We start from the raw sequence: 12262 nt of genomic DNA on the forward strand, positions 1-12262 counted from the left end.
CCATAAAATTTATGTCCGCAACAATATATTTTACCATATTCAAAGTACAGCTCTTCAACATATATATTACTATATTATAAATTGTGAGCAAAGGTACAGTCAGGAACTTTAATAAACAAATTTATTATTTTTCTTAACTTTTTTGATTTTCACGGTATTTTAATTTTTACACAAAGAGTTAATCCAAAATCTATGATAATTAAATTGATTATATTTCCTAACTTTGAATAATATATATATAAGCTCTTCGTATTTTCAATTTTTCAATCCCCCATAAAATTTGTCCACGACAATGCATTTCATCACATTCAAATTACACCTCTGTACCAGTCACTATATTACAAATTCTGAGCAAAAATACAGTTGAAACCATTAATAAATAAATTTATCTTTGCATCTATCGCGACATTTCAAATTTTACACAAAGAATTAATGAAAAGCTTCGACAATTAAATAGATTATATTTTCTAACTTTAAATAATAAATCGAAGCTTCTCGTATTTTCGATTTTCAATCCCCATAAAATTTACCTCAGCGCCAACTCGTTTTACCATATTAAAATTACACCTTCGCATCTATCACGGCGTCGGAAATTTTCCTCTTTATACTCACACACACACACGCTTGTCCAGTATTATACGATTAATCTCTGAAAACGTAATAAAGGTGGCTTACATCGTCCTCGTCTTCATTTGCATAATACATTTACAGGATAAAGGGCTCGTTTACATGAACCCTCCGCATCATTCTCTCCTTCCAACCCCGCTCTAAAGAGCCGTCGCGCGTTTTCGTCCACGGATATAATAATTCTTTGTAAAGCCGAGTCCAATTAGTCTCCAACTGGCTCGTGGTAGACGCGGAAGAGAGGAGAGAATGATGATCGATACGGGATGGAAGGACAGGCGAAAAAAGTAGGCATCTCTGTGCGTTACGGATTTAATTGATGTCAGCGAATCGGTCTGTTTCAGTAGCGGGATGGTTCAAAGTGTCGGTGCTAATTTATCCCCGGACCAAACATTCGGATCGATTCGATCGCTGTCAGTGACGAGAGAAGTCGCCAGTTTCCCTCTATCAAGAACGCCTACGCCGCCTCCGCAACACAGGTGGGTAATTTTTCTCCATTTCTTGCGTTCACCACCGCATCGCATTCGATAAATATCGAATTCACCTCTTGGGAGGGGCAGCGTGTCCCCAACGACAAATGGGATGCCTGGGATATGGGAGAAATAAAGAGACCAATTTTTGAAGGACCTCTGAGCGAAGATTTCGGATGTGATCACTCTTCTAGCTACTTTCTCGTTCAGATCCCACAGACAGACCAATATAGTTTCTTTTCTCTGGCCCTTTTTCTATATTTATTTTCTAAATCATATACTAAGTTCTTACTAACTCCCCATTTAGCAATAAGTACATCTACCTCTGAAATTCAAAGTGCAGTCTATGCGTACTCTGGCTCAGAGTCTTTAGTTTATAAGATCAAATTTACTCGATCTTTCCTATTTATACGTTTAAGGACCCCTATTAAAAATCCCTATTTTCTTGTTAATTGTTTTATATATATTTAAAGGCTTTAATGAACGTATGTTCCAAAAGAAAAAAAAGAAAGACTTTCTCGTTGAGGATTTTCGTGTCCGAACGTGACCAGTCTAGTTGGAGATTGGTTTATTTACGTTGAGGGGTTATATTGAGAAGAACGTATCCATGGAATCGGTGGAAGAATATATGTTTATTTAACACGTTAAACGCCATGCTGGTTTTACGTGCCGTTCTGTTTACCTCACAGTTAGCCGTCATATGGGCCCTTCCGCGGGCCCTGAACGGAAAGCCTAAGCTCCGGCGTAGTGTTTAACGTGTTAAATTTACAAATAACGTCTTCACTCGTCCAGCCGTCGTTATTTATATATTATCGCTCGTCGGTTTTTATTATTTTGGTGGTACAATGTTCTCCACGGTTACTCATCGGTCCTCGCCAAGTCGCGGACTATGGGCCGATGTTCAGCCTAACTTGTCTTAGGTAATAAATATATATTCTGAAGGAGGTGTGGTTCGGGGAGCCGAAGGGATTCGAGGTAACACGTTAAACGCCATGCCGATTTTACGTGCCGTTTCGCTCACTCCACAGTTAGCGCCACAGTTGGCGCCACAGTCACGCGGGCCCTTTCGCGGGCCCTTCCGCTGGCAGTACGGAACGGCGAGGCTTGAACGGAGAGTCTAACGCCACCGGTGTGACGTTTAACATATTATATTAACTCTTTGCACTCGAGAGGTGAGCTTCAGTCACCATTTCATCAAATTTGGAAGATCGCTATTAATCAATATATAAAATTTAATGTAATGTAACAGTGTGCGAGGTATGGAAATCAAATAATTCTTCGATTCTATTATTATACAATTCTTTATTTGCTGCTGAAAAAAGTATGGTTAGTTTTTTAGTAGAAAATCTTTGAATTTCTATTCTTCTTTAGCCAAAAAATCGTCAAGTGCAAAGGGTTAACCTCTTAGGCACGGATGAATTTTGCGCGAGATTGTTTCTCTGTATGGCAGAGTTTAACGCGAATTACGTGTAGACGATACAGCACTGCAACGTGTGACGGACAATGCTATTTTAAAAAATTATAAGGTCTCAGATCGGCATGTTAAAAGGAGCATTTGATATATTAGGAGCAAATGGTATATTTATTTAAATGAAAAGCAACAATTCATACCTGACACTGACACATCGAAAACAAAGACTGTATATACTTTCTCTATACTGTTGACACTGCTATAAAACGTTGTGAAGGCAAAGAAAGTGCGAAGCATAACATTTTATTTAAAAATAGAATCTTCGCATAAGACTTATTTATAAATGCATGGGTTACATATGGTAAAGACATAATCGATCATTTTAGACAAATGTCCATATTTCCAATCCACGTATGTTACAATGACAAACCTCTGACACGATTAATCATAAGGAATAATAACATCTCTTTAATGTTAATTTATCCATTCTGATATTATTCGTCATCAATTCCTATAGTAAAGATAAAGCAAAGTGAAAAATGGTTTGTCAGGTAGGTTGTCTCATGTAATATGTACAAACCGTCTCATTTATATCGATTTTCAGGAACATGTTCGAAAATATTACTGATATCGACATATGTTTCAGATAGAAGTTATACTATTTCAGAAAGGTCAAGACTGGTGCTTTTTGTGGGCAGGCGCGTGGAAAACGAATAAAGGTCAAATCTGTCTTTGGAAAACAAAATGTACATTGTTCAATTTTAAAATGTCAATACAATTAGTTAATTTTTTATAATGAAAAGTATTAATCTATTTATGTCAAAAATGATTAATTTAACACTGGAATTACTAAAAGTATAATATATATGTATATAGTAATAATTAAATTATTATAATGGAAATAAATAGGTATATATAATTATATTTCTGAATCAAATTGAGACCATTGATGGAAAAAGGGTACACAGATATTTTGAAATTTATAGAAAATGATTATATCATTGTTTTCAGAACATATTACTGTATTTTCAGAAAAATTAAAAATTCCTCAATTTTTATAAAAATTTCTATTATTATTAAAAGAGTAATATTAAAAACAACAAATTTTGAATTAGTCATTTTGGTTGATTTGGTAATTTCATTAATATTTAATATTTAATATTAATATTTCATTTATATATTATATTCTACTTAATGTTGAACATAACAATTGCTCTACTTAATATTAAAACTATCTCAACTTCTGTTATTTAATTATTATTACTAATTTTTATCATCGAAATTTCCTTTTTTCTTTTCGGAGTTAATATTCAAATATAAATTATTTAATCCCCGTATAAAAATTTACTAAATCACTAAACGACCTATGAACTCTACCTGATATTTCCTCCGAAATTTATTTGCATATCTGCAAGCTTATCTGTTTCAGCTGAAATATCTCCATGAAAAATCTAATGTTATCAAATCCCAGCGAAATATCAACACATGCACCTTGTACAGTCCAATAATTGGGGAATTTTTTTATTCATTCTAGCTTACACTTCTCTATGATAACAAAATTCCCATGATATTAAGGCCCCATTCGTACTTGTGTCATACGTTCTCCAAATAAAAATTGACTATCTCAGTTCGTTATTAAAACTATTAAATAATCTGTAAATCAATGATCTTTTTTTAAATAAATAGGTTAATGTCTTTTTATAGATGATGACCAGTTCTATCAATTAACGTATTCAAATACAGGAAATTACTTTAAAAAAAACAAGTTCAACTTCTATGTCTCTCAGACGTCTGTTTAGAAAAACACCAATCGAGCTGTTCCCTGAGGGAGACTATTCAACTTTTATGTGAAACATCTGTCGGTGTCAGTAACAGCTTAGATGTCCATAGAGGTCGATTGAAATGAAAAACACAGGATAGGGGCTAGACAAATGGAATTACCCAACGAAATTAGTCTAGTGCGTCGTCCAGGTCTTCTCGAAGGAAAATGATCGCGTGGATGCTATATTACACGATTCTTTATTCTAAAGTTGAGATTTTTCGGAATAATGAAATTACTAAGATACTGAAAAATATAAGAAATTTTCGAATTTCGAAGGTTAAAAAATGGAAATGTTGAGTTCTAAAGCTGAGATTTCTCGAAATAATGAAATTACTAAGATATTGAAAAATATAAGAAATTTTCGAATTTCGAAGGTTAGAAAATGGAAATTTCTGGAAACGATGAAACTTCGAAATTACTTGGAAACTAACAAAATTTAGAATTTTGGGAAACAGAAATTAGTAATTATCTTTTTCTGTGATTTGGAATCTTCTAATATATTTTCTAATAGAGATTAGAAGAAGATATACGATGGATAAGTAAAGAATAAATTTTAGAAAATTAGATTTGTGTTTATCTCGAATTGAATTAGTGGTCCATCATTTTTCTATTTTTCAATTTTAAATTGAATTTTATTTTTCAGTTTCGTATCATAGGCATCATTTGGCATTAAATACTAGGTGAAATGCAACTATACTTTAACTATACTTCTACCTCAATTACTACTAAATATTTTAAAAAATTGAACACATAACTGAACTGAATGTTCATTTAAGTAATTCTCAGAAAATTGAAATTATTCGATGACAATTTCTTCCAAATTTTTGAAAATAACCTATATAACTATAGTACATATCTACAAGTAAATTAGACAAAAGAATATATTATATTACGATATATTATATTAAAGAATATATTCAGTCACACTGAAATATAAATTTATTATATAAATAATGATTTCGAAAAATAAAGATTCATTTTTACAATATCTAGAGTGTACACCTATCCCTCGCTCGATATTATAGAAATCAAAGACCAAAATCCCTAATTTCGAGAATTTCAGATTCGAATTCCAAGAATTTAAAAACCAGTTCTCCAACCTACCCGTATTCAAAAGTAAGACAAATATAACTTAAGTCTGACATAATGTTGTTGACTGACTTCTGCAAACTGTCCTTTCCTTTCTGAGAACCCGTATTTATATGTCTGTAAACCTACAGGTAGTGCCCCTAGGTTTTACGTCTGGAGGGTAGGAATAGAAAATTTATCTGATAAAATTTTCTTCTCGACGAGAGCCTGATTAAATATAACTTCATGTAAAATTTCTGATCTAGAAATTCCCTAAAAGTGCACTAGGAAAAAGGAAATTATGGATCAAGAATCTAATATAATCCAATTTAACAAGGATAATTTCCCAAAAATTAATAACCAATTTTCATCAAATTTACGAAAGACAATCTTCAAAAAATATATTTAATCTTAAAAGATTAAGATATAAAGATTAAAATACATATTTAATATATAATTAAGAAATATATTTAATCTTCATTTAATTCTTTTCTCTTTTAGTGGAAATGGTTTATATATGGGGATTGAATATAGCTAAATAATTTAACTTAAAATACTATCTGAAATATTTAATACATTTGTTATAATACACTGTTTATTAATTTATATTAATTTAATATATTATATTAATTTTTGTTAATTATATTAATTTATATTTCTTGTTAATTTAAAATATTTATTTAAACAAAATCTTAATGTAAAGAACCACTTGCGAAATTAAATTTGTCATAAAACTTAATATACATTAATTTTGCAGTTTCAAATAATTTCTAAGATAAAAGGAATATGTTTCTCGTCCTCAACCTTCAAAGCTAGGTTCATCCTCTAGCTGTAGACGATTGCTGATAAGAAAAATAGGGGTCGTATATTTTTTTCGGGAGCTATATCCTCCATAAATTTCACCAAAATCGGGTATCGACACTTGAGAATCCCATGTAAGTTGAAAAAGAAATCATGGGGTTAGGATGAAATAAATAGATAAGATTCATTTTTCAAACTTACTGTTAGTATTGTTACTTGTGACCAATAGTCAATGTTACGTGATTTGACGAAGATAAACACGCAGAACGCGTATCAAAAGCATTACTTTATTCTCAGAAGATGCTGATGACTGTTTGGTTGACATCTGCAGTATTTGCTCGTTACAATGCTGTTATTCATCAGCATTACCATGGGATCATGATTATGAGAGTATCATGTTGCGAACACGTAGATGAAGTGCATGCGGAATTAATGAAGAAACAACGTGCTTTGATGAACAAATGAAAATCAGTTCTGTCGTACTATAATAGGAAAAAGTCTTATATTGTGCGTACAAAAATTTCACAAACTGGAATGCGAAATTTTACTGGATTCTCATTTTACTTGTCCTGCATTTAATAATCTTTCCTTTTAAATTGATTATTTTAGGATGAGGATTCTGACATTGTAGCGTTTGAATAATTTTTGAATTTTGGAATTTATATATTAGTGAGAATAATTAAATTAATTAATCGTTTCGAGAGGTATATAGATTCGTGAGAATATTTTTCAAAATTTCGGAAAAATTGCTGATTATGGTCTTATTTGCAAAAACATTATGTAATAACAAATATAATATGATGTTGTAAAAGTGTAAAATTGCTTTAAAATATAGAAATTTACGGGTAAATAAATAATCAAATTCCATCATTCTTGACGTTGACTAACAATTATTATTATTATTATATCATATATAATATAATATAACATAATATAATATATAACAACAACAACAATAATAATTGTTGTTGTTATTATTATATATCATATATAATATAATATAACATAATATAATATATAACAACAACAACAATAATAATTGTTGTTGTTATTATTATATATCATATATAATATAATATAACATAATATAATATATAACAACAACAACAATAATAATTGTTGTTGTTATTATTATATATCATATATAATATAATATAACATAATATAATATATAACAACAACAACAATAATAATTGTTGTTGTTATTATTATATATCATATATAATATAATATAACATAATATAATATATAACAACAACAACAATAATAATTGTTGTTGTTATTATTATATATCATATATAATATAATATAACATAATATAATATATAACAACAACAACAATAATAATTGTTGTTGTTATTATTATATATCATATATAATATAATATAACATAATATAATATATAACAACAACAACAATAATAATTGTTGTTGTTATTATTATATATCATATATAATATAATATAACATAATATAATATATAACAACAACAACAATAATAATTGTTGTTGTTATTATTATATATCATATATAATATAATATAACATAATATAATATATAACAACAACAACAATAATAATTGTTGTTGTTATTATTATATATCATATATAATATAATATAACATAATATAATATATAACAACAACAACAATAATAATTGTTGTTGTTATTATTATATATCATATATAATATAATATAACATAATATAATATATAACAACAACAACAATAATAATTGTTGTTGTTATTATTATATATCATATATAATATAATATAACATAATATAATATATAACAACAACAACAATAATAATTGTTGTTGTTATTATTATATATCATATATAATATAATATAACATAATATAATATATAACAACAACAACAACAATAATAATACCAGCAATAATTGTTATTGTTGTTATTGGTGCAACTGTTGTTGTTGTCAATACTGCAATAACATAATAATATAAATACAGCAATAATAATAAATATAATACAACGATGATGAAGATAGAACAATAATAATAAATATAATATAACAGTAATGACAATGTAACAGTAATAGCAAGTTTAATATATCATAAAACATAATATAATGTCACGAGTACATACGCAAAATTGCCAGAAAAATTCAAGATTTATGGGAAAATAGATTATCGAAATCGATGACTGAAAAAGCAGTTAGTTCAAATCAGCTAACTCGTTAACCTTCCTATTTAACAGGCCAATGAGATTTTTATAAAGGAGGCTCACGGGACTCGGATTCAACTTTAATTTATTATATTGCACTGGGTTTACGTCGTGTACATGGCCGTTAAAGCTGTTCCTGTTTAGTTATTTCGTAGCTTGACCGCATTCCACGTGCTGGTCGTTTAACATTAGCCACGTGCAAACTCCAAGCTAGACGCGTGTCCAAGTATTCTTTTAACGGTATATCGAGATTAGCTTTGTCGATCAAGTTTCCATGCCTTCTTCTTTGCACACTGCAATCAATTTCACCCTGAACTTTGACCGCGCATTATTTCCTAGCTTTTTATTTCATTTTTATGCGATTCTACTGTCTGGATATCAGGAGATAAATATTTTTATGGCGCAAAAAGTAATTTTTTGAAAAACCAGAGGTGAAGACACGAGAATTACATATCACGATGTCTTTGGTTTTGCATATTTAAATAGACACGCACTAGTGTATCATAAAATAATACAGCACAGTCTATTAACTAATTTCCGTTTTATTTAAACAAATTTTTCTTATTTTGTGTTATTATTTTGGTTAGAAAATTTTAATATTGCATTAATTGTTTTGATTACTTATAACTAGGGATATTTTGGATATTAATTTTCTTTCCTGAGAAATTTAATGATATTGATATTTTATTGTGGTTGAAGGTATCTTTTATCCAGAAATATAACACCATGATAATTGAATATGTATTTTTTGGTTATTTGTACTGATAATTTCCTTCAAACCCCATAGTACTCATAGTACTTGCAATATATACTATATTTCGGTCAGTAAATTGTAGTAGTACTATAATAGATCATTTTTTATAATAATCAAATTACAGTTCTTACAAATATTAATCATGACTTCCAATTCTCTTATTTTATTATCCTGAAAAATAATATGGAGCAAAATTGTAGGAGTAAATACGATTTAGTTTCTTATTCTTTCATATTTTATACATTGTAATGAGAAATATAATCCCATGATAATTGAGTATATATTTTTTAGTTATTTGTACTGACAATTTCCTTCAAACCTCAGAATACACAGTATGCATTGCAAATACTATATTTCGGTCAGTAAATTATAATCGTACTATAATAAATAACTTTTTATAATCGTCGAATTACAGTTCTATCAAATATTAATTTATATTATATTATTTATTTATTATTTATATTATATTATATTATATTATATTAATAAACTCCCCCTTTTTAAAGTTATATTAAGTATTTGAAATTTTATTTAATAATTTTCTATTAAATTATATTTCAATTCCAATTTTCTTATTCTTTCATATTTCATACATTGTAATATTTACAGTAAAATTACTTTAAATGGAATTATTAAACTAAAGGGGCACAGTAATGGGAACATTAATTTGCTAATTAGAATTTCGTGAATTATAACATATGATGTCATGTTTATATTCGTTGGTATTACCATATATTATTTACATTAATATTCATAGTACACACGTGTCCTTATGCGTAATTTTATCGATCATTTTGGCATTATGTAGTATATTACATTAATTATACTCGAAATATAAAATCTTCCTGTGTAGTTATACTTTATACGTACATTTTAATAATTTTAACTTTCACCAGTCGATGTATTACATTATAGTCAATGCACGCAATAAAAACATCGAAAATTTGTCATCACATAAAATGGAAATTTAACCTGACAAACATGATATTACATTCATGTCGAATATTATCCAATAATGTTTCGTATAATAAATAAGCTCCGATCATACATATATTTTAATATTTTTCCAATATTCGCCTATAAACGTCATTTTGATTTTACATGAAGAAATAACAGTATAAAAAATATTATACTCGACATCTCTTTTCCTTTATTTGTAATTTTTAATTCTTAAAAATTTTACTTGTAATTTTTAAAAATTTTTAAAATTGGCTTTTCACAAATTTTCAATAGCGTCAATCTTTTAAAAATTGTTTCGACATATCGACATGTTAATATTAATTTGCATAATCAACTTTCTGAAAATTTTAAAGAAATTGACATTTGAAAATTTTCGACATTTGACGCCTTGTAAATTTTTATAATCGACTTTTTCAGAGAACTTCAGGAAAATTTGACTTTCTAAAAAATCGTAATGTCTTCTAGGAAACATTTAAATACGTTTCAAATTTGTAAATTTTTCAGATCGAATTTGTGAAAAAAGGAAACGTAATTGGTGAAAGAAAATTTACGACTTTGGTCTATTTTTGCACCTTGTACATTCTATTTTTACCTTTTGTTGTTCGTACAAATGTTATCATTTCTCATTTAATCCTCGAATAAGCCGAGAAAGCTCAAGAAGGTATAGGAAGTATCCGCGGGGTTTTAAAAGAAACTTTTTATTTATACTTGATAGGTACTTTCCTTTAAACGATATAAATTGGATCCTGGGAAAAGCTTCGCCTTTGAGAAAAGTTAGAGGCAAAAGTTCATCCGCTCCGACTACGGCGTAAAGCGCAACGTGAAAGCTTTCTATACATTCAGAACATTGGTAAAGCTACTTTCGTAACAGTGTTATACAATTCGAACTTTCTGACGGAAAGCACTACGTCTTTCTATGTTAGTATATTTCACATTGTAAAATTATTGGAAAAAATTTTATATATAATATTAATCAAATAATCGAATTTCAATTAAATTTGCATCAGACGATATGTTGTGCAAATGCTGTGATTAATTTATTATAATTTACCATTAATATCGAATAATTAACTAATTTCGTTCATTTATATATTTTTGTATAATATTGTATATAAATAATAATTTACGTGTTAGTTTATATTATTCGAAATAGATAATAATTTTAAATATATATTTTTACATATTTTTCGAAGTATATGACAATTTCAAATATATTAATTATGCATTATCACATATTACATTACAAAATTCCAAATATAAGAATTGTATGTTATTGAAAGTATATATGTGAAAATTTGGAATATATATTTTTATATATTATTCTGAATATGTATAATAAATTCGAATATATAAATTATACATTATCACAAAATTCGAAATATCGGAAGTACATATATAATTTGGAATATATATGTTTATATACTACTCCGAATATATATAATAATTTTTAAAATATGAGAGCTCATATGTTATTCAAAATTGCAATTTTTTTCATGTTCCATTTGCTCGCAAAAATGAAAAAATTCAAACGATTAGAAACTTTGATCACGAGTGCATGCTACAGCTACAGTGCACGTAGTTAGATCCGTTGATAGGTTGCACTCACGTAGAACACGTTTTGCTTTTTTAATAACACGCATTTGTATACTCATTATCTTTTGCATCACTGATACGACTTAACCTGCATAAGAATCCGCCAAGCAATACAAATAAAATATCCCTCGGTGCACCTATTGCGCATTTGTCCATATAACCTGTACTTAGCTGATAATATATTGTACCTGAGCTGATACGTCAGTATGAAAATTGAGCTGCCAGTTGTGTAACAGAAAAGATTGTATTTCAATTGTCCTCCGTTTTTCTTTATTTCTATTTCTTATTTTTCTCCATTTTTATTATAGTATGATAAATATTTATTAATATCTACTGTATTAATAATTATATTCACAGTTATTATACAAATAATTATTATAGTAAGATTTATTATATTAATAATTATTATATTTAGATATTCATTATATGCAATATAAATACATATATAATACGTTATATTATATTTATGTTTATCATATTTATTAATATTTATTATTTCATTATAATAAAGAGGAGAAATGAAGAAGGAGATTAAATAGGATAGTATTAATAGTGTAATATTGTAAAATATATT

The 12262-nt window shown here is 28.0% G+C and overlaps 1 protein-coding gene across 1 annotated transcript in view; it reads left to right on the forward strand.

Annotated features, from left to right (window-relative positions):
- LOC108550958 (uncharacterized) overlaps window positions 1-12262 on the forward strand; it is a 167377-nt gene that overhangs the window by 106844 nt on the left and 48271 nt on the right. The window contains exon 4 of the mRNA XM_017904926.1: window positions 969-1103. Coding sequence (XP_017760415.1) covers window positions 969-1103 — 135 coding nt within the window. The remainder of the gene's footprint in view (window positions 1-968; window positions 1104-12262) is intronic.

The sequence above is a fragment of the Eufriesea mexicana genome, unplaced genomic scaffold, assembly GCF_001483705.2.
Source record: "Eufriesea mexicana isolate 0111107269 unplaced genomic scaffold, ASM148370v2 scaffold3519, whole genome shotgun sequence".
In the NCBI taxonomy this organism is placed as follows: domain Eukaryota; kingdom Metazoa; phylum Arthropoda; class Insecta; order Hymenoptera; family Apidae; genus Eufriesea; species Eufriesea mexicana.